Source organism: Ascidia mentula, chromosome 7 (genome assembly GCF_947561715.1).
Source record: "Ascidia mentula chromosome 7, kaAscMent1.1, whole genome shotgun sequence".
Taxonomy (NCBI): Eukaryota; Metazoa; Chordata; class Ascidiacea; order Phlebobranchia; family Ascidiidae; genus Ascidia; species Ascidia mentula.
The window spans coordinates 3476547-3500650 of record NC_138572.1 but is presented as its reverse complement, the minus strand read 5'-3'; the positions used below and the strand labels follow the sequence as shown (position 1 = coordinate 3500650).

Here is a 24104-nt window from a genome sequence, read left to right as displayed (position 1 = left end):
CAGAAAGCGAAATCTCTTCAACAAGTCACGTTTTGGGAAGGCATATAAGCTACGACCACGACTATTTGTCTCACATTTCGACTAAAACGTTGTTTAACTAAAGTGGTGCACTAGAAAATGCCGGGGAGCTAAGTTGACATTTTGTAGGAATTATAGCCGCTCAAAGTTTGGTGATCAACGTTGAATTTGATGATGTTGGTGGTTTCTATTTTCATAGATGGTTAAAGGCGATGGGAATGCAATACGGCTACTTATTTACACATCCTTCTCTGTTGCAGTGTGATAAGCGGACTTTATCTGTAAACCTAAACAAGATTTGTTCTCGATCAAACAACTTTAAAATCCTAAGTGTCCGAAAATCGTGATGAAATCGTTGATTCTCCTTTGTCTTCTCAGTGCCTCCTCCATTGAGTATGGATCTTGCCAAGGAGACTCAAATGCATGTGAGTTTATTTTAATTCGTTTTTTTGTCTGAAATATTTCCACATGTGTTATCGATAAGATATGTTTAAGGGATAGTAAATATATTTGAAGTAAATATTTTGACTACTGGATATTTGCAATGCGCAAATATAGATGCATTGTGGTGACGTCAGCGAATACTGGGGTTCATCATTTTACTAAATGTGACGATCCACGATCCATTTTTTGCAGACTTCTTCATCAACAATATTACATCCGGTCATGTTGTCCCAGTAACTAATCAAGAAACAATTGTGGTTTCCAGTCAGGCAAATGTGAATAGGTCTGTGGACTTCGTCAACAATTCCACCGATAGAACCTTAGGTAAGTTACATTTTTTTATTAACAACCACCACCACAACGCTTCGATTACATCATAATCAAATCATAATTTTTGTCCCCAAGTTCCCAACCTGTGTTCAACCGGATATGTTCCGTGCCACGCGAACGCGAACTGCGACGACAGCTTCAGCGACTCGGCCGCTCAGTGCACTTGTCAGAGCGGGTATAGCGACACAAGTACAACAAGTTATCCCGGTGAGACTGTTCAAGTTATCCCAGCTGGAACAAGTTGCACAGGTAAGCATTGTGTCAGATTAAAACGAGAGCTGAGTTATCTTGGCTGGGCACAAATTGAAATGAAAAGAACAATTCACATCCGAATTCGAAAACAAAACGTTTCATTTTAGAAATTGACGAATGTTTAAATGGGACTATCTGCGGTTCTCAGACCTTTAACTGCACAAACTTACCCGGTACCTACACATGTGAATGTAATACCGGCTATGCGTTATCAGTGAGCAAGACATGCGAAGGTAAGTGTTCTAAAACGAAATGACTTATACCTGTTAGCAATAGTTGGTTAGTTGACATCATTTTGTCACAGACGTTGACGAGTGTCCAACCGGTGTCAATACTAGCAATTGCGACGGAAACGCCACTTGTACAAATACAAATGGAAGCTTTACTTGTGCTTGTAATTCAGGATTTACTGGAGATGGTTTCACGTGCGCAGGTACCTCGGTTGTTAAACCGATATTTCGTTGTGGGTATGCAATAAAGGAACCTCCTAAAGCGTTATTTTTTCGTTGCTAACTATTTTTTTTCTGTGTGAAAATGGTATAGTATTTGGATTTATGCTTATACAATGTCGCAGAACGTAACATTTACGACGGAAAGTCCTCCAATAAAAGTACATGTATACTGGGGAATTAAACTGGCGGCGCGCGGGCCACGGGTCACATCCGCACCGCCCGCCTTGTTTCGTTACCCGCGTTGTATTAATATGTCAGTTTTGCGCTCGTAACACGGTGATGATCGTCTCAAGAGTTCTACAAATTTAGCCGATTTTGATGTCACAACTTAACATTATGAATTTTGGTCGCTGTGATAAAATACTATGTTTTGTACGATCGATTATGATACTTTTACATAATTTTTTTATTCTTTGTAGAAATTAACGCATGCGCGACTTCTAAAATGCATTTTTTTTGTGCAGAAATTGACGAGTGCACGGCGTTGAGTCGTGATTGCGGAGCGAATGGAACATGTGTGAACACAGTTGGAAGTTATTTATGTAACTGTAACACTGGTTACGTTGCGAATGGCACAACAGACCCGATCGTGTGTGTTGGTAAGATACTTTTATAACGAAACAATTTTTGGTAAGCGTGGTTTAATTTTTGAAAACTTTGTGCTCAGTCGTACATGGGTAATTCCCGGCGATCTTGACAGAAAAGTTTAATTATGTATGTAAGTTAGTAAAGAGACAAAACCTTTATTAATGTGATATCCGCTTGTATGAACAAACGTGAAATTAAATCGTATAGCTTTTGGAACAAATTGAGAACAAATGACATGCCCTTGATACTATGTTTCAGTTTACGAGAAATCTGCGAAATTCCGATTACAAGAATTCTGAATTTTATATATTCGAATCATTTCTGCCATTGCAACTTTATGATAGTTGCGTTGCGAATCGACGTTAATCTAGTATTTCTATAAAATTTGTATTTCAGATCAGGATGAGTGCAATCCTGGCAACAACACCTGTCACGCCACCTGGGCATCTTGTACTAATACAAATGGAAGCTTCACGTGCGCTTGCAACGCGGGATTCACCGGAGATGGAATGAATTGCACAGGTAAAATTGGAGATAACCAAATTTTTTGAAATAAATCGCAGGAATTTTTCTTTAAACGAATTTTGGATAATTGGTATATATATATGGAGAGAATGTGGTTCTATTCAAAATCGATATTGTTTCTTGTGGCATGTCTCACGTATTGTCTAAACCAAACTTGTCGTTATCGTTGCGTTGCAGATATTAACGAATGCGCTGGGACCCACGGTTGTCATGCCAACGCACGCTGCAGCAACGCAGATGGGAGTTTTTCATGCAGTTGCAACACTGGGTTTACGGGCAACGGAACATTTTGCATGCGTAAGTCTGCCTTTTATATAATAAAAAAAGCCTTAAAAATATTTTGTCGTTGTTTTACGGTGCATCAGGTCCATTTGGCACATCATTAATTACCCAGTATTCTATTTTTCGTATTTTCACTTGAATGTGTTATTTTTCTATGCCACAGCAACAACAACCGTTCCAATTGTATCAACAACCATGTTAGAATATCGGGCATTGTTTACTGTCGAGGTCGCAGTAAACGAAACGACCGCCAAGATCCAGTCCACGGTAAGATGCGCTAGTCAGCACGTGAAAATTTTCTTGTTTATAGCTAATAACATTTTTACTTTCATCAGATTGAGGCACTGATCGCAGATATACAATCCAACACATCTTTCTCTTACACATCACTGAACGCCACAGTTGAGAGCTTAACAGTAAACGGCTCCAGAACCGAAATCATTGCAGTTATTAACATCAATGGAAGCTCACACTCGGCTGATAACTTCACCACATTTTTGGAAACTCATTCGTCTCCACAAACGATAAACGGCGGCGTTCCAAAAGCTGGGGGTAGGAATAAGACGATTAATGTATCTGCGAAAATCAATATGTTAGGGCGTCAAAAAACAGAAAATTTTTAGTTTTCACGCAATCCGTGTTACATTTCCATTAAACCATGATGAAAACGTAATGACGATTTGATCATTAACCTATTCGAGAAGATTAAGCCTGGGAGATATTTATTTAAGACTACGACGAATGCGCGACCAACTACGGAAACTGTTCGACGGCTGCCATTTGTACAAACTTCAACGGTACCTTCAGTTGTGTCTGCAACACTTCGTATGCTGACGTTTCTACCACACCTGATCTGAACGGCACTAACTGTGGTAAGTCTGCAGCTGTACACAAATCGTTTAATTTCCTGATAGAGCTAACGATTAACACCACTGATATTTCGCTTAGTTTTGCCAGTGAACTTTACATGCTACACTGACCGTGTGGAAGTTTGGGCTTTGGGTTCCTTCTTTATGGACAACCATCAGGTCTCTACTGCGAGTTTTCTTAAGCTTAACACTTGCAGTGGAACTGACGACAGTTCCGAATACTGGAAGTTTAACGGATCGTGTGGTGGTGTTCCATCGGTAAGTAGTAAATGGCTTTGCTCATTAAAAACTTACAAAAGAATGATAAATTAAATATACATAACAAGGTTTAAACTGACGTCAATGTTTTCATGAAGACCATGCTATATAGTATATATAGATACACACAAGGTCCAAAGACCATAATACAAACAAAAGGGGACGAAAAACGAAGCCTGCATGTTCTTTTGAAACAGGACGATGGCAATAACGTGAAAATATCTTGGAACTTGACGAACGACAATCCCACTGCTCTGTACACTACAGGTGTTGTTATCACATATCCCATTACATGCGTTTACCAGAAAAGTCAGAATATTTCATTCGATTTCAACGCCACTAAAAGGTACGCTTACCGTAGAATAAGTTTTAAAAACTGGGTAGGTGTTCTTTTGTAGTTGAAACTCAACTATTTGTATAGGAATAGTTACGAACTTTCCGATTGGTCTACAAAAGTATATTTTTGTATTTTTGCAAGTCGAAGTATTAACGAATATCCTGAACGCACAAATTATTTCAATCTTTTTTTAAGCGTGGTGAATGGTCCGGACCAACAAACACCCCTTTCAGAGCCAGTGAAATTTCAAGCAGAACCGTTTGCTGACGCTAGCCTCGCAAGTCCGCTGAACGGCCCAATTGGCACAGGCACCACGATTACCTTCAAGGTAAGATCGGCACTGTCTGTTATCCACTGGAAGAGGAAATGTCGCTTCATCAACTTAGCAGTGTTGTAAAATGACATTGCAAGTCAAATTTACGTACCAGCCAAATCTCGATTCAAAATCACGCTTTTGACTCGTCATCATCATTTGTTTCGTAGGTCGGGCCAACCACCTCTTTGCCAAATGATATCAAGATTCGAATCAAAACAGTTGCGGTTTCTGCAGCTGAAGATACTACCAACAGCATCACACTGATGGAGTAAGCATTCTTGTCTCTTGTGATTACTTTTGATAGCATTTTGGAGAGCTATTGGAAAGTGACCAATAGTTAACGAATGTTTCGCAAACAATATTTCCTTTTGGCAATAAAACTTTTTACGGAAAATTGCGTAGGCCTATGTTAATATGAAAAAAATACTTCCCTTTCCTGGTCATAAACCTTGGATTTTCATACAAGTATTCGATAATAACCTCCATAAAACAGCAAGGATATCTTGCTTATCGTGTTGTTCGAATAATATTTTTTTCTTTTTTCACAGCAACTATTGCCCGGCAACTCCTACAAGTGCAACATCAGCGATTCTCAATACGTTTAAGGTTGTGAGGAACAGTCAGTCATCCCATGCGGTCATCAGACTTCAGTCCTTCTTCTTTGGCTCAAGCAGAACATCGCGGGTAGCATTTGTTGTTGAGCTCTGCGTCGAAACAGGAGGGACTTCATGTGCAGCAGTGAGTACACAATGGTGTTTTAATTCCACAACTATAGTCTGCAGTACATTTGTCGCTGAAGTTAAAAATTGATGGCCTCTATAACTTGCTCCTCTTATAGTGCGGTGCTTCAGGAAGACGACGACGATCAGCTATTATGGTTAAAGTGAAACGAGAAGTTGAGCAAACAGGCGAAGCCACAGCGATCTTCCAAAGGAGGGAAGGTAAAATGCAACAAGATACAAAACAAACATGTGTAGATTTTAAACATGCTGCCATTATATTGGTGTTATTTTTCGAAAGATGATTGTGAATTACTTGATATAGTGAAATAAATTTGGTAATGATATATCGTCATGATATTAAGACAAAAATTGTCTTGTCAAAAATTTTTAGTCTTCTATGTATTCCAGTAATGGTGTTTTCTCAAGTTAGCTTAAACGCCTTTTTTGACAACTAGTAACAAAAAAAAGCTTTCTGTTTTTTAAGCCACAAGGTAAATCATTGATTATCCAGGTGTTAAAATTACATCATAGAAATTTTGGAAATAGCAAATAATTTTATATTAACAATCTGAATTTTGTACCGACAAACAAATAAATTCTTAGGGTCGGAAAATAATTTATTCGTTTGCAGTGGATGCATGCAGTAAGGACTGTGGTAAAGTTGGAATTTGTGTGTTGGACGCCGCAAGAGCTGAACAATGCGTTTGTGGAGACGGAGCATTCAAGGACGCAGCTGGAAGATGCCAAGGTTTGCTAAAAATATTTTGCAGAAATCCACTGATGCCAGTAACAAATGCTGGTTCAAAAGCTTATTACCACAACTAGCTTTCAATGCTTTTCATGAAAATATATACATGTACTTTAATTTGTCCTCTTGCAGTTACAAGAGTTGTTGGTAATGAACCCTCAACTGAAGAAGATCGTACTGTACTCTGGATAATCATCGGGCTTGCGGTCGTCATGTTTGTCTTGGTCGCTATTCTTATTGCTGTTTTTGCTTTCAAGAGGAGTCAGAGTCACGGCAAAGATTACGACCTAAGCTATGTCAACTCTAACGCAATCACTAAATAGATTTACGAGCATCCACGATTTCTAGATACTTCACATATATGCTTTGTAATTTACGTAGTTTCGTATTTAAAGGAAACATCGAGCCATGTAACGCGCGTGGCTTTGTATAAAGATTCACAAACATGTTTACAAAGACGTACTGAAGGGAAAGCCCCGAATCGTGATGATTACTTTTGACGATGAGAATGATTTCCTTTCTCAAAATGTAAGATCTTCCAGCTTTAACAAACTTTTACAAAATGTATGATGTCTGCAGCCATTCGAGAAGAGATAAAAATATTTATCTTTAATTTTTAAATTTTAAAACACCGTCTAGTCTCTTTTTTGAATCTCGGGTTGTGGCACTATAGCAAAACATTTTTATCAATGAAAAATCGTCACGCGTCGAATTTGCCGAAACTGGTTTTCCTATCCTTTAAACGAAAACTGGCAAAAAGCAATTTGTTTCCAAGACTCCAGTGTAACTTTTTCCTGCGTGTTGCAAAAACCGAAGCGTTGGTCGTGTCGATAACCATGAACTTGCGAAAAAGTTTACTGCTAGTATTGAAGATGTTCGTTTCGAACTTGTATTGCTTTCTATGACGTACTTTCAACACGTGACCTCCGAATTTTCGACCAATAATGCATTTCTCTTGTATTTTGTTATGGTTCTTGATGATTAAAACGCTAGCGTTGTAGATTGCACCTTATATGCTATAGCCGGTGGCAGTGCACCTTAACACAATAAATATATTGTACAAACACAAAAAGATTTAAAATGTTTAAGTGATAGTCGGAAGACCTAATCAAACGTTGAAGAAGTCATTCAGTTGTGCAATGATTTTCCAGACGAACACTTAGAAACATGCCATACTGATCTGTGACCAGCAGGCAGTTGCACTACTGCACTCCGTCTCCGGTAGTTCGTACCAGTTTGGAATCTGAGAGATCGACGCCGACTGTCAACGCAAAGTAGTCCCTGCGCTTGGTTAGTTAGCCGACAAGGCCGTCATCGGTCACTAGCTACATTCACTAATGAGATCTGATAGGTGGAAATAGTGTGCACAGCTGTTTGAAAAACATATGTTGCACAACAGGTTCACGTGAAAGCACGGAATATGAATGTTACGCTGTATCACGCTCTTTCCATGACACGAAGCACATAACACAGGCCGAAGCACTAATTCCATGAGTGAGATGTGCTGATTAAAATCACCAACTAAGTTTTTTTTTCATCCAAGGAAAAAGGTCAGTTGCAATATCTTCGCCCAATCTGCGACCTTTAACGTTTCGGCATTTGCGCTTTTATAGGATTCGAACGTGCCTTTTGAGCGACAAAGGTGTGGCCGATATGGCTAGTGAAAGCTAATAATAGAGGAAATCGTATCACCAAGGAAAGAAAAAAAGGTGTCGTGCTCTGCCTGTCTGCAATTAAAAGCTATAGCCAATGGTGTTTAGTGAAACCTTGGTTTGCAATTTTATTCACTTGTTGTATCATTGCAAAGATAATCCGCGTTGCGTTGAACCAAAGTATTATCTGTGTTTAAATATTTTGCTGGGGTAATGGCAATAGTTTGGTCCTCAACATAGCGGGAAACAAATCCACACAGTGGGGGATAGGTCGAGATACATTTCCCCTTCTTCCCTATTCACCGTGACGTCAGCAAGGGAAATATGCGACAGGGGTGTGGGAAGGGTATATAAGGTGAGGTAAGGTCCAGTGTGGAGTCACTTTGGCTATTGCGTTGCAGTCACTTTGCTTAACACTGCAAGTAATTGTGCGCTTTAGCAAAGTTGTTTAAGGTTGATGATCAGTATTTTTTCGAAGTTAGTTGCTATTCTATATAATTTGTTCAATGGAGTATAGGGAATCAATACGACTACGAAACATAATAGATTTATCACCGCATCTTTGCTATTATAGCGCGATAAACGATATTTTGTCTGTAAACTGAAGCGATATTAACTTTGAAATAATTTTGAAATCCTGAGTGCGGAAAACTGAAGATGAAATCGTTGATTCTCCTTTGTCTTCTGAGTGCTTCCCTGCTTGAATATGGATCTTGCCAAGGCGACCCAAACGCTTGTGAGTTTATGACGATTAGACTTTTTTCGTAAAAATTTCACAAGGTAAATTTGATAAGATCTGGTTAAGTTATGTTTAAACTTAAGAACTGGGTGGAGAAGAAAATATATTTGCGGTGCGCAACCGCTGCATTGTGGTGACTTCAGCGAATGGTGGCGTTCATCAATTCCCTTAAAAGTGGCAATGCATATTTCATAATATGATATCTATTTTTATTTCAGTTTTCTTTATCAATGATCTCGTATCGGGCCACGTCACTCCAGTAACGTCACAAGAAACAATTGCGGTCTCCAATTCAACACTGGTCGTAAGTGCCCGGGCCTATGTCACTGGAAACGCCGACAGAAACTTGAGTAAGTTGTATTAATTTATTTACCACAAATTAAACGTTTACAGTACATCATGCCTGTATCGTTTGTTGTTTAAAGTTTCCAACCTGTGTTCAACCGGGTATGTTCCGTGCCACACGAACGCGACCTGCGACGACAGTTTCGGCGACTCGGCCGCTCAGTGTACTTGCCAGAGCGGGTATAATGACACAAGTACAACAAGTTATCCCGGTGAGACTGTTCAAGTTATCCCAGCTGGAACAAGTTGTACAGGTCAGTGTGTTTCGAAAGTTGGTTGATCATTTTATATGCGGTCCAAGGTATTTGAGAATGAGGTCGACCCCGTCACAGGGCGTCTATTGGCCGTGAATCTTTTGTACTTTAAAAAGCAGGACAATTGCGTGGAAAAGCCGACGAAAAAGTTTCTAACCACTTGCGTCATTTTAGATATTGACGAATGTTCGAACGTGACCATATGTGGTGCTGAAACCCTTATCTGCATGAACCTAGCCGGTACCTACACTTGCTCATGTAATCCCGGTTTTATGTTATCAGCCAGCAAGATATGCGACGGTAAGTGATGGGATAGCATGGTTAGTATAAGTTTATTGCAGTGCATCAGTTACGTTGTTTTGTCACAGATATTGATGAATGTCCAGCTGGTGTCAATACTCACACATGCGATGGAAATGCAACTTGCGCAAACACAATTGGAAACTTTACGTGCACTTGTAACTCTGGTTTTACTGGTGATGGTTACACGTGCGCAGGTGATTATCGTTAAAAAAGCCTCTGATTCTTGAAACGGCACAGCTGGAAACTTCCAGCATTAACTATTGGGCGCTTTTAAGATTAGTGATGTGATTTCTTTTCCTGTTCACCAGAAATCTGTCTTTTTTTCAATACTGTCGCAAAAACTCACCGTTGCCATTTTTGCAGAAATTGATGAGTGCGTAGCCCTTGCCCGTGATTGCGGTGCAAACGGAACATGTGTAAACACAGCTGGAACTTATACCTGTACCTGCGACACTGGTTACGTTGCGAATGGAACAACAGACCCGATCGCTTGTGTTGGTAAGATATATTACTACGCAAAATTAATGTGCGAAGTGATACGTTTTTTAAGAGATGAAAGTTTGCAGTCAAGCTGTCGTAACTATGTTCAGCCTCAGTTAAAATCGCTTTAACATTCGTTTGTAATAGCTGTAGCGTTACGTGACGCTTAAAACTGCTTGGAAATTATGGAAAACATGAATGTTTTTTTGGCATAAAAGGAACTCTTAGTTTAAATAATTTCAATAACTTTCGTATTGTTAGTCATTTACGTTATTTGGCCGTTTGGTCAGAAAAGTCGTCAGATAGTCACACCAGCTGCACCGATGAGACCAAAGGGACGAAACAATGGCCATTTGTATGCAGCTTACACAATTCATATTATTGGCTCCACTTTGCTTATTTACGTTATTGTTTAATATAATTTATATTTGTGTTCTCTTTCCCTTTCATTTAATTCGTATATTATAGATGAGAATGAGTGCACCACTGGTAGTCACACTTGTGACCCTATTGCTGGGACTTGTAGTAATACAGATGGAAGCTTCACGTGCGCTTGCAACACAGACTTCACCGGAGATGGAATAACATGCAACGGTAAAATTACAGATCTGATGCTACCTCAAAACGACTCGTTTGGATGCATCTTCGTCGATTTAAGTTCATTTTTTTACGATTATTTCGATTCATTTCCCTGACGATTTATTCTTTGGAATTGAAAAACTCAGCAAAACTTTCTAGGGGATAAATTTGCTAATAACTGTTTTTGGGTATTGCGTCGTATTAAGTTCAACTGGTGTTAGCACCAATAAATGATGTTGACATGATTTTGTGGAAAAAAAAGACTTTCAGAAACTGAACATAAAAAAATGTTTGCTTATTCTAATAACTTTCTTCATCGTTATATTTGTGCGTCGCAGATATTGACGAATGCGCTGGGGCTCACGGTTGCCATGCCAACGCCACATGCAATAACACTATTGGGAGTTTTTCGTGCGGTTGCAACACTGGGTTTACAGGCAACGGAACATTTTGTAGGCGTAAGTCCGTCTTTTACATGAAAAAAATTAAGGCCTTCTGAAAAATATATTTGTCGTTTTTACAGTGGAACTGGTCTAATTGGCATGTCAATAATTTCAATTTGTGACGTTAATCATTAGTATCAAAATTTTTTTGTGCCAAGTCGATATTTTGTGTTATGTCTACAGCATCAACAACCATGCTAGACTACCGGGCATTGTTTACTGTCGAGGTCGCAGTAACCGAAACGACTGCCATGATCCAGACCACGGTAAGATGCGCCAGTCAGAACGTGAAAATTTTGTTGTTTAAAGCTAATAACATTTTTACTTTCAAGCAAGCCGCAAACCGGGCCGATGCTTACATATGATTTTTACTTTTATTAGATTGAGGCACTGATCGCAGATATACAATCCAGCACACTTTTCTCTTACACATCACTGAGCGCAACAGTTGAAAGCTTAACAGTAAACGGCTCCAGAACAGAAATCATTGTACTTCTTAACATCAATGGAAGCTCACACTCGGCTGATGACTTCACCACATTTTTGGAAACTCATTCGTCTCCTGAAACGATAAACGGCAGCGTTCCAAAAGCTGGGGGTAGGAATAAGACGATTTCCATCTTAAAAAAAAAGTTTTTTTATTTAGAAATAAAAATGTTGTTTTCTTAATCTTGTGTTTCATTTAAAAAAATGGAAAATCCAAGGAATTTAACGATAAATTGACAAACACGTCAAATTCAATAGCCGGGGCAATTTACTTTGTATTAACTTTACAACCTCTTTGATGGCTCATAGTGCTTCTTCTCAAACAATCAATGGTGGTACGCCCACTGCAGCCGGTAAGGCAATTCATTGTGCAATTAAGTTCGTTGCACGGCAAAGACAACAGTTTTAGTCTTTTTGGATTATTGAACAAAAGAGCTCGAAACAACAAAAACTAATTGTGAAGAATAAGCTTCTGTGGAAGTAATATACATATGTTTTACTTGTACAGAGCAGAATAGCGTTTTTTTTTTTAACTAACTGGCATAAACTTTAGATTACGATGAATGTGCGACCAACTACGGAAACTGTTCGACGGCAGCCACTTGCACAAACTCCAATGGTACCTTCAGTTGTGTCTGTAACACTTCGTATGCTGACGCTTCCACAACACCTGACCTGAACGGCACTAATTGTGGTAAGTTGGCAGCTACATCATCTCGTTCAGTTTCACTTCTGACAGAAGCAAGACCAAAAAGATACCATTGCTGTATTCTTAGTTTTGCCGGTGAACTTCACTTGTTACTCTGATCGAGTGGAAGTTTGGGCCTTGGAATCCTTCTTTTTGGACGCACAGGTCACTAATGTAAGCTCTATGAGTCTGAACACATGTGGTGGAACTGACGACAATTCTGGATACTGGAAGTTCAGTGGATCGTGTGATGGTGTTTCAACAGTAAGTATAGAGATGTTTAACCCCCGCAACCTGAAATGAATGATGTATGGTACATATAGCTTATCGCAAACAATCAGGACAAACTTAAAACGTAACATCTTCTGGTACATATAAAAAAACGTAACATTATTCCGACGTTTCGCCTGTTGTCCAACAAGGCTTCTTAACAGATTATCAAGTTACAATATGCCTGCAACAGGAACATTAAATCAGGACAAAGTTGGCACACGAGACGATAGAGATCTAAATTTTTCGCCAATAGTTCAGTGACCTACAGTTTTTACGCAAAATAATAATTGCAATATGTTTTTCTGTACTATATTCCACGTACAGGAATATTACATAGGCCCTGGAAAAAAATTACAAAATCGAAACGGTTTAAAAGATGGCTGAATTGTATTTTGAAATAGGACGATGGCAATAATGTAAAAATATCTTGGAACTTGACGAACGCCGATCCCACTGCGACATACACTACAGGTTTTGTTATCACATATCCCATTACGTGCGTTTTCCAGAAAAGTCAGAATATTTCATTCGATTTCAACGCCACTCAGAGGTAAGCTAATGACGTAAGAAATTCTTAATTTCTCGTTAAATATCATTGAAAACATGAATCTCATTTATTCTATGGGAGTGAACAACAATGGTCAATTAAATTATTCCTCCAAACAAAATAGTACATTTTGCATTAAAACCTTGAAACAATGGAACAATAAAATGTCTCAACCGTTTTACATTTTTTAAGCGTGGTGAACGGACCAGATCAAGAAACACCTCTTTCGCAGCCCGTGCAGTTTCAAGCAGAACCGTTTGCTGACGGTAGCCTAGCAACACCATTGACCGGCCCAGTTAGTACGGACACCACGATTAACTTCAGGGTAAGATCGGTCTCACTCAGTGTTATTCATATTAGCAAATTACCGGCATAGTATGAAGTAATTGCAAAGTGGTTTTGTCTATGCGGCATGACGTTTCACACTCAAAGCCTTTCCTGGTCGCCGACCACGACGAAATTACAAAACATATCACTGTGATTGCTTACACAAAAGTAAAGACTTTAGAAATACCAGTTCTCAGGGCTAATGACACGCAATTTGTTGCTTCGTAAAGACGCTGTTATTTTTCATCATTGTTTCACAAAACCTTAACAAGATGGGGAAATGTCGGCATCGCTATTTGTTGTTTTTTGTCTTTGCGGCATGTACAGAAGACCTAGCAGTTCTCAAGGCTTATAACAGGTTGCTGTTATCTTCATCAAGATTCAAGATCTAGAACTAAATTTGGGAAGGCTTTGTTGGAGCCCAGATTGATCAAACAATACAGGGAAGTGTCTTTAATACCACTTATTGTTTTAGGTCGGTCCAACCACCTCTTTGCCAAATGATATCAAGATTCGAATCAAAAGAGTGGTGGTTTCCGCAGCTGAAGATGCTACAAACAGCATCACACTGATGGAGTAAGTGTTTACTTTTGTTTACAATGTGGCCAAGCAGTCAAACAGCGTCCAATTATCATTCACAAATGCCTCCAGTAAATAGTGTTCACCATCACCAATAGACCGTCTGTCTATATTGCAAATCCAAAAAAACAATTTCTTAGCCTCCATGGCAGAACATCCATAACATGTGGAAGTATTGGTTTATCAAAATAAGATTTCCGGCATATCGTGTTTTTCCAAAAATAGTAAATTTTCCTTTTTTCACAGCAACTATTGCCCGGCAACTCCCACAAGTGCAACATCAGCGATTCTGGATAAATTTTCGGCAGTGAGGAACAGCCAGTCTTCCCATGCGATCATCAGACTTCAGTCCTTCTTCTTTGGCTCAAGCAGAACATCGCGGGTAGAGTTTGTTGCCGAGCTCTGCGTCGAAACAGGAGGGACTTCATGTACCGCCACAGTGAGTTCATACTCAATGGATTTGTCATTTGAATCCCACAATTGTATTCGATTAGATTCGTTCATTGCTTTCGGCATCATTGCACACATTTTATAACAGTCATATGAAAGAGACGAAAAAGGTCAAACTAAGCACCAAAAATGGTTTTCGAGTAGCTGACCGGTAACTTGTCCATATTTAAACGTTTTAATTTGATATGTCGTAACGTACAAGTTCAAAAATGGTGTCTACACATATTTTATTGCTCCTCATATGTAGTGCACTACCGGAAGACGACGACGATCGACCGTCATGATTAAAGTGAAGCGAGAAGTTGAGCAAACAGGGAAAGTCTCAGCGTTCTTTCAAAGAAAAGAAGGTAAACTTTCCTTGTACACCAAACACAGACCAATGGGGGTTTATTGATATTGACATTAAATGTTTTAAGTGAGAAGCAATTTATGTTTTGCATGTTTGATTATATAACATTTGCCTGCGATTTTATATGGTTTATTTGCAATTGGCTTAATCTAAAGAAACAAATTTAGCATTTATGTTACGTCGTAACACTTGTATTGTGAAGCTTCAGCTGAAAAAAAGTGCGAAGCAGAAACGAAAAACACTTCCTGTTTTCATGTTCGCAGAGGATATATGCAGTAAGGACTGTGGTGAAGTTGGAATTTGTGTGTTGGACGCCGCAAGAGCTGAACAATGCGTTTGTGGAGACGGAGCATTCAAGAACGCATTAGGAAGATGTCAAGGTACGACATAATGAAAGTGTATTGATAATAATATTTGGTAAGCTTACAAACTGAATTGGTTATTTTGCATCAAATCAAACAATTTACCACAAGTGTTTTGCAATTGATAGAAACAAGTATGTGCACTAAAATATATGTCTTTCCATAGTCGAGAGTAATACCGGTGTTCAAACGTCCGAAGATCGTTCTGTGCTGTGGATTCTCATCGGCCTTGCGGTCGTCATGTTCGCGCTGATCGCAATTCTTATTGCTGTTTTTGCCTTCAAGCGAAACCAGAGCCACGGCAAAGATTACGACCTGAGCTATGTCAACTCTAACGCAATCACAAAATAGATTTACAAAGCTTCCTGGTTTCTCGATACTTCACATATATGCTTTGTAATTTACGTAGTGTCGTATTTAAAGGAAACATCGAGCCATGTAACGCACATGGCTTTGTATAAAGACTTAAGCATGTTTACAAAGACATACTGACGCGAAAGCCCTTGATCATGAAAAAATAATTGTCAACACTTGACGATGAGAATGACTACCTTTCTCCAAACTGAGATCTGCCTGTTTCAACAAAGTAATTTTACTGAACGAGTCATTGCCTACAGCCACTCGCGAAATTTTTGCCTTTCCCTAAAAATCATGATACATATTTTTTTGTTTCGAGCCAATTTGTAATTTCTTTGCAATGTGACACTTTCCCATGTTTGTTGGATTAGTAACTTTTTTGCGGGTCGTAATTGCGGAAACCAGTGTCCTGGTGTAAAGCAGTTTAACTTTCAAGACCAGCAGTTGAACTTTTGTTGTATAAAATCGAATCGTTTGTTGCGCCGATAATTACGTAACTCTAGATTATCGCGATACATTCGTGAAATCCTGAAAAAGTTTCACTCCTGGTTAAAAGTTTCATTCCTGGTTTCGTATGTGTACATACTGCTTGCTATGAAGCATTTTCGACACGTCACCTCCACTCCCTTATGCAACGATCTTACTATCTTCTTGTATTTTGTTTTGATCCTTATTAGTTGAATGCAATCACTATTCGTTGTCGATTGAACCTTGTATGCGAGTGGCACTGTACGTATATATAATAAAAATAGAACGCAAATGTAGTTTTTTTATGACATTTGAAAGAGGAACGATGAATAATTTTTACCATTGCTTTTGTCCACCAATCCCACCCCATTTTTTATATCCCAAATTTGTCCGGGCAATTCTAAATGCGCCGCTGCCATATGCACTGCTTTTAGTTGTACTTCTACCGCGCTATTGCGCTTACTAGGTTTATCATTTATTGTGAGCGTGGAATGGCTTAGGCAATTAGTCTGCACGTGCATTGCTTGAAAACAGACCCATCTGGCATTCCACAAAAACAATACACTTGCCTACGCAAAACATTTAGAGTCTGTTTGGCGCTGAACTTATATGCCATTGAGAGTTGTTCTCTGTGACAAAGCGGGTATAGCTCGATGGCTCTTAAGCGTGACACCGAAAGTTGCGTTAAGCGGCGAGGTATGTTGATAAAGGAGCGGTTTAAACCACATTTTACAGCCGCTTTGTCAAAGTATGGGTGTGTGAAAGTATTTTTTAAAAAAACGCAATGCTGTAAGGACAAAAACGCCGTTCTGTCACAAGTGCTGTAACCAGGGACACGACAATACAGGTACCAGTCACATGGACCGTTACTGGGACAATCAGTAGTTGCCGTGAATCCTAATTGCTTTAATTAATCTCTTGGAGAAAACTTTCTCGTGACTTACGCCAAAGAAAGGTATATAAAGCAAGACATATGGGCCATTAGACTGCCATTTTCACAAAGCCGGTGTTTTAGTGCGTTGCACTGAAAAATGATGAAAAATTATTGTGCTACTACAAGAAGCCGTTGGGGGTGCATAATCAGCTTTCATTTTGTTGCTATTCGGGATTTGCAACTATTTATGGATAGAGTACAAACATTTTTGGAAGAATGACGATCACCAAACATGGCAGTCTCACACATAAAAGCCTAACTTTTGTTTTTGCAGCGCGATATAGTTTGTTTGTAAACGCGTTACTTGTGGACAATCGAACAATTTCGAAGTCCTGCGAGTGCGGAAAACTGAAGATGAAATCGTTGTTTTTGCTTTGTATTCTCAGTGCCTGGTTGTTTGAATATGGATTTTGCCAAGGCGACACTAACGCATGTAAGATTCATGCATAGTTAAGTGTTTTTTGGAAAGAATAAAAGAAAACATTTTAATCGAATATATATGAATGTGAACCACTATAAATTAAGAGCATAAGTCAGTTATAAAATCTTATGCAGTAAAAAACACTAACGAGTAGTAACATATTTCATTACAGACTTCTTCATCAACAATATTACATCCGGTCATATTGTCCCAGTAACGTCACAAGAAACAATTGTTGTTTCCACTCAGGCGAATGTGAATAGTTCTGTGGACTTCGTCAACGGTTCCGCCGATAGAACCTTAAGTAAGTTGCATTTAACAATGATAACCATAATCATATCATTTATTGTCCCCAAGTTCCCAACCTGTGTTCAACCGGGTACGTTCCGTGCCACGCGAACGCGAACTGCGACGACAGCTTCAGCGACTCGGCCGCTCAGTGTACTTGTCAGAGCGGGTATAGTGACACAAGTACAACAAGTTATCCCGGTGAGACTGTTCAAGTTATCCCAGCTGGAACAAGTTGCGCGGGTAAGTTTCGACCTTGCATGCATTGTAATTGCAAAGATCTCCGTTTTTTTTAATTTTGCTGGATCTTCACTAACAAAAAGTTGTGTTCAAAGATCACGATTTTTTACCGATATTCTACTAAGCACACATCGTCGGACGTGGACAAATTGCAACATCATTTAATCGCGACAATTTTTTTAAACTTTTTGGCGATTCTAGAATATTTCAAAACGTCTTGTTTTTCAGTTAAATCCAAATGGTTGGACTGTGCGTGAATTTAGATAGAAATCAACACGTTTTTCTTTCCAGATATTAACGAATGTTCGAACGCGACTGTATGTGGTGCTCAGACTTTCAACTGCACCAACTTACCTGGTACCTACACATGTGGATGCAATCCCGGCTATGCGTTATCAGCGAGCAAGAGCTGTGAAGGTATCTGTTTGCGAAGTTTGGTTGTTATTGACAGCACGTCATTTTACACCGTTTTATCACAGATATTAATGAGTGTCCGGGAGGAGTGAATACTCACAACTGTGGTGGAAACGCAACTTGTACGAATATAGCCGGAAACTTCACTTGTGCTTGCGATTCTGGTTACAGTGGAGATGGTTACACGTGCGCAGGTAAAATTTGTTCGTAAATCGATATTTCGTTAAAGGGTAATTTAAAAAAAAAAAACTATGCTGCTCTAATTTTTATAGTTGAATGTTTTCATAATTTTTTTATGATTTTTTTTTGCGAAACCATTCTTGTTTGGTCGGTGGCCACCTCACGTATTGTGCAGGCAGTTGCAAACCAACACTTTGCAGTATCGACTGGTTGCGATCCTACGGAAACGTTGAAGTGCTTGATCATTTCCTTTCTTTGCAGAAATTGACGAGTGTACAGCTTTTAGTCGTGATTGTGGAGTTAACGGAGCATGTGCAAACACAGCTGGAAGTTATTCGTGCAACTGCAACACTGGTTACATTGCGAATGGAATAACAGACCCGATAGTGTGTGTTGGTGAGAAGGCTTTAATACTGGAAAGAGGGTTAAATAATACATAATCTTGAGTATCGGTCAAATTTAAAAGTCAAATATTCTTGCAAGTTGTGTTTTGCGCTTAATTTTTTCCTTTAGCTTCATTCAATTCGTACTTTATAGATGAGGATGAATGCAATACTGGCAGCCACAGCTGTAATACAACTTACGGGACTTGCACCAATACAGTTGGAAGCTTCACGTGTGCTTGCAACACGGGGTTTGTCGGAGATGGAATGACATGCAATGGTAAACCTTTGTATTAAAACCGAGTCCGATTTGTCGTAATGGATTTTCGAAATACTTTTGGATGCAATATTGGGAGATTTACAGCTCAAATCCAAGCATTAGTTTTATTGTCCTGATTTCTTCGTTTCAGATATCGACGAATGCGCTGGGGCTCACGGTTGCGATGCCAACGCCACATGCAGTAACTCTTTGGGAAGTTTTTCATGCAGTTGCAATAGTGGGTTTACGGGCAACGGAACGTCTTGCATGCGTAAGAACAGTTTTTATAAAAAATTGTTTAATGACAAAATTTAATATTAGTAGGTCACTGGTAATAGGTTTTCATAATGTTACCGAAGGTAGTATTCTGAAATACTGCTATTAAATTGCGCCGTAGGGTCTATACTAAGCCTTTCTGAATTTATGTCTGCAAATTATAGTCTTACATGGTAGTTGAACGAAAATACTTCTTTCTTTTAAGAAAAGGTTGTGGAAACATATGCGCGAATGAATTTTCTTGTTTTTTAGCGTCAACATTTTACTACGACTATCGGGCGGCTTTTAACGTCGCCAATGCGGTAACGGATTCAACAAGCACCATCGAGACTACGGTAAGATTTATCGGAAAGCGCTACAATAAATATCAGTTACCCAATTTTACTACGTCTTTGTTTGTTCAGATTGTTGACTTTATCGACGAAATTCAAACTACAACTTCTCTAAGTTACTCATCAGTAACAGCAATAGTTGAGCGATTAACGAGCGGCGCTTCCTCGGAAATCATCGTGTTGTTGTCGTTTAATGAAACTTCACATTCGAGAGACGATTTTACAACCCTGTTGGTGGCGCACACCGCTTCTTCTAAAACGATAAATGGTGGCATGCCCACTGCAGCCGGTAAGGGTTATTATTGTTCAGTGAAACCAAGAAAATGTCGTTTTACGAACAGAGTATCTTGGGTTTTTTAATCAAAGTAAGTGCATTGAAAGATCACCCAACAGACGAGCGTAACGAAATATAGGAAGGACTGTAGGATAAATTTTACCTGAATAAATCAAAATACTAACTAAAAGTCAAAGGATTACTTTGAGTTTACGGATTTGTTGCAATTCAGATTACGACGAATGCGCGACCAACTACGGAAATTGTTCGACGGCTGCCACTTGCACAAACACCAACGGAACCTTCAGTTGTGTCTGTAACACTTCGTATGCTGACGTTTCTACCACACCTGATCTGAACGGCACTAACTGTGGTATATTGACAGAAAGACATTTTTCAACAGAAAGTGTACGTAGTTGTGCTTAGACTGAAATAAATATTGCAAATGTAGTTTTGCCCGTGAACTTCACATGTTATTCTGACCGAGTGGAAGTTTGGGCCTTGGAGTCGTTCTTTGTGGACAAGCAGGTCGCAAATGTAAGTTTCATGAAACTGAAAACATGTGGTGGGACTAACGACAATTCCGGATACTGGAAGTTCAGTGGATCATGTGATGGTGTTTCAACAGTAAGTAAAAAGACACTGTCAATTGCCTGACTGTCAAAAACGCCTGCATTTTTTTTTATACAGGACGATACCAACAGCGTGTACATATCTTGGAATTTCACGAACGACGATCCCACTGCGACATACACTACAGGATTTGTTATCACATATCCCATTACCTGCGTTTTCCAGAAGAGCCAGAACGTTTCATTCGATTTCAACGCCACTAAGAGGTAAGCTTTCGCTGTACATCTTAAAGACTATTTCGTCTAAGTCTTAGATATGTTTATTTATGTAGTTGAAAGTTTACGGTTAGTCAAATTAATGGTGCTGTTGTTAAGCGTGGTGAACGGACCAGATCAACAAACACCACTTTCGCAGCCCGTGCAGTTTCAAGCAGAACCGTTTGCTGACGGTAGCCTAGCAACACCGTTGACCGGCCCAGTTAGTACAGACACCACGATTAACTTCAGGGTAAGTTCGGCATTTCTAAATATTCTCACTGGTTAAAGAATACAACAAATGAAAATGTATGAAAACCGTAAGTTGCTCGTGGTTCCATTTGAGCAACAGTTTAGAGTCATATTACCCACACCCCAAAAATGCATGTTACCGTTTATGTTTACAGGTCGGCCCTTCCACCTCCCTGACCAATGATATCAAGATCCGAATTAAACGCGTTGTGGTTTCTGCAGCAGAAGATACAACTAACAGCATCACTCTTATGGAGTAAGTGTAAAAAAATAAAGAAAATACATAAGTGACAAAGACGTGTTAAATTTTTCGTTCGAGTATTTTGAACGGAGCCAAATACTATGTGGTGCACAAAGTTTTGTAAACAGTGCTATTGCAAATAGAAAAGACTGTTTGCAAAACACTTTTAGAGGTATTCATAACTGTATTTACTCATTCCTGGAAGTTAATCATGACAAGTGTGGTAGTATTTTCAAGACAGCAAATGCGTTAATTTTTTTCTATTATGTTGTTTATTATTTATTCATTTCCTCATTCTTTCAGGAACTACTGCCCGGCTACTCCTACGAGTTCTACAGAGGCGATTCTGAATAAATTTTCAGCTGTAAGGAACAGCCAATCTTCCCATGCGATCATCAGTTTTCAGTCCTTCTTTTTTGGTTTGAGCAGAACATCGCGGGTAGAGTTTGTTGTGGAGCTCTGCGTCGAAACAGGGGGAACTTCATGTACACCAAACGTAAGCGTTCGTTGTATCAATATCTCATCACAAGTTTTTATCAAAAATTAAAATCTGCGGAATCGTCATAGCTTGCTCTTCTCGCAGTGCGGTGCTTCTGGAAGACGGCGACGATCGGCTGTTTTGATTAAAGTAAAACGGGAGACTGAAGAAACAGGCGAAGCCACAGCGTTCTTTCAAAGAAAAGAAGGTAAACTTTAGCAAGATACCCAACATAAATCAGTGTGATTTACAATAGACATAAATGATGGGCGTTAACATTTCAGGGAAAAATCTAAACTTATTTACATGAGTTCATCTATGTTTAATAAAATTAAGTCGATGCTTATATAAAGGAATTAATTTAGCATTGCACAACGCGGTCACAAAACCAAAGCAAACGCTGCACAATCAAAAGTAACGAAAATATGGTTTGCAGAGGATGCATGCAGTAAAGACTGTGGTGAAGTTGGAATTTGTGTGTTGGACGCCGCAAGAGCTGAACAATGCGTTTGTGGAGACGGAGCATTCAAGGACGCAGCTGGAAGATGCCAAGGTACAGAATAATGAAACTGTATTGTTAAAATCTTAATTTTAAGGAAGTGCAATAATGTTTTTCATCACAGTAGGTTTTTTATACTACAGTATATGTTTTTCAATGATTTGACTCATGTTTCCCAACAGTTACGAGAGTAATCGGTAATGATGAAGATCGAAGTTTCCCACCAGTTACAAACGATGAAGATCGAAGCGTGCTTTGGATTCTCATCGGCCTTGCGGTCGTCATGTTCGCGTTGGTCGCGACACTTATTGTTGTTTTTGCCTTGAAGAGGAGACAGAGCCACGGCAAAGATTACGAACAGAGCTACGTGAACTCAAACGCAATCATTAAATAGATTTCTGAGCCCTCGCGGTTCACGATTTTTCGAAACTTCACTTCAACACTTGTAATATACGTAGTACAATATTTAAAGGAAACTTCGACCAACGTAACGCACAGGGCTTTGCACAAGTACTCACAAGCATGTTTACGAAGACGAGCTGAAGCGAAAGCCCTGGATCATGTCAAAAGGTTGATAAGCTTTGACGATGAGAAGGATTTCCTTTCTCTAAAACATGAGATCTGCAGTCTTAGGAAGATGTTAGAAAACGATTCATTGCCTACAACCACTCCCAAACCGAATTTTTTGTCCCAATAATCCCTGAAATATATTTTTAAATTATTTGTTTTTGCATTTAGGCCTTTGCCAACCACCAACAATGTGATATTTTTGAAAAAACAAATGTTCAGTATCAGTTACCACTTCGTGTCAAAACTGTCGAAGCTGTTTTTCCGTATTTTAGTCGGAAACTGGTGTAAAGCAGTAGAATTTCAAACCTCTAGTACGACTTTTTCGAAGTTGTTGCGATTACCGTTGTTTTTATCGGTCCCAAGAATATCGCGATACGTTCGTGGAAATCAACAACTTGCAAAAAGTTGCAATTCGAGTTTTAAAGATGTTCGTTTCGGACTGACACTGCTTGCTATGACACAGTTTTGACATGTGACCTTCTATTTTTATTGTTTGTTGTCGTTCTTACGAATCGAATACAATGTAGCCGATTGCTGTTGTATGCTGTACCGAGTGGCCACGTACGTAAACACAATAAATAAAGCACACAAACACAAAAGAAGGTAGTTGTCTAAACACCAAAAGCAAGTTTCAAAGGACAATGAATTCATGCTTTACATACTAATGAAGTAATCCTATAGGACTTAAGGCTCCTATACCTTTACACGTAAATACGTTTTACCCCAATTTCGTTTGTGTTATGATGGTAAACATCTCAGACACAACGGCTTTACCACAAGAGTTATATTAACGATTACCGAGTATTCATAACGGCAGATGGTTTAAAAATACATGGTACAGCCACTCTCAAATCCAGGCAACCCGTGCTATGATAGCACACACTCACCAATATAATTTACGCCATTTGGGAGAGGTATGTAAGTGTTTACATAAGCTATAATGGTCCAACCCTTAAGCTCCACGCCTCACTTGTGTTATATTATTGGAATGAACACCGGGCAAAACACCCACAGGTCTCCCATAGGTAAAAATATGACACAAGCAATGTTTTGGTTGCGTAATAAGAGATGACCAAGGCAACCAATCTCATTAAAATCGTTAAAGGTGACTTAATTTGGACTGAATGTAATTAGCTCCTGGGTTTACATGTGTGTGTGCGTTTGGACATCAAAGTGAAAATATTTTTAGCTGTGTGGGTAGCCACCCAGTGAAACGGGAATTTTCAGTCCTAAAAAAGTGCCCGTAAAAGATACTTGACTTAACCTAAGGGGTATGGATCGACGAATATCTCGAAGTTAAACACGACAAGACGCCAGCGGGATGAACGGGACAACCTTACCTGCTGTTGGCCCCCAATAATATAGTAACTTTATTGTATTGAATATTGCTGCGGCTGATTCTATCTTTACAGGA

The 24104-nt window shown here is 39.2% G+C and overlaps 2 protein-coding genes across 3 annotated transcripts; both read left to right on the top strand.

Moving 5' to 3' along the window:
* Nucleotides 1-282: 282 nt before the first annotated feature.
* On the top strand, nucleotides 283-7314 carry LOC145908279 (uncharacterized). Its single transcript, XM_082995525.1, has 19 exons — nucleotides 283-443; nucleotides 655-786; nucleotides 868-1041; nucleotides 1152-1277; nucleotides 1349-1477; nucleotides 1961-2095; nucleotides 2481-2606; nucleotides 2787-2906; nucleotides 3055-3158; nucleotides 3227-3443; nucleotides 3623-3763; nucleotides 3840-4018; nucleotides 4216-4364; nucleotides 4551-4683; nucleotides 4839-4939; nucleotides 5220-5409; nucleotides 5510-5612; nucleotides 6025-6141; nucleotides 6274-7314. The coding sequence occupies exons 1-19, from the start codon at nucleotides 365-367 to the stop codon at nucleotides 6462-6464; spliced, it is 2646 nt and encodes an 881-aa protein (XP_082851651.1). The 5' UTR covers nucleotides 283-364; the 3' UTR covers nucleotides 6465-7314.
* Nucleotides 7315-8371: 1057 nt separating this feature from the next.
* On the top strand, nucleotides 8372-23235 carry LOC145908280 (uncharacterized). Of its 2 annotated transcripts, none has more exons than XM_082995526.1 (19): nucleotides 8372-8529; nucleotides 17350-17481; nucleotides 17535-17708; nucleotides 17997-18122; nucleotides 18185-18313; nucleotides 18561-18695; nucleotides 18837-18962; nucleotides 19093-19212; nucleotides 19470-19552; nucleotides 19622-19838; nucleotides 20056-20196; nucleotides 20275-20450; nucleotides 20514-20662; nucleotides 20771-20903; nucleotides 21058-21158; nucleotides 21447-21639; nucleotides 21727-21829; nucleotides 22058-22174; nucleotides 22303-23235. In XM_082995526.1, exons 1-19 carry the CDS (start codon nucleotides 8451-8453, stop codon nucleotides 22512-22514), a joined length of 2646 nt encoding a protein of 881 aa, XP_082851652.1. In that variant the 5' UTR covers nucleotides 8372-8450; the 3' UTR covers nucleotides 22515-23235. The 2 variants fall into 2 exon arrangements, with proteins under 2 accessions (XP_082851652.1, XP_082851653.1); XM_082995527.1 differs by lacking the exons at nucleotides 17350-17481; nucleotides 17535-17708; nucleotides 17997-18122; ... (13 more) ...; nucleotides 22058-22174; nucleotides 22303-23235 and adding exons at nucleotides 8751-8882; nucleotides 8958-9131; nucleotides 9306-9431; ... (13 more) ...; nucleotides 14899-15015; nucleotides 15164-16118.
* The last annotated feature ends 869 nt before the right edge of the window (nucleotides 23236-24104 follow it).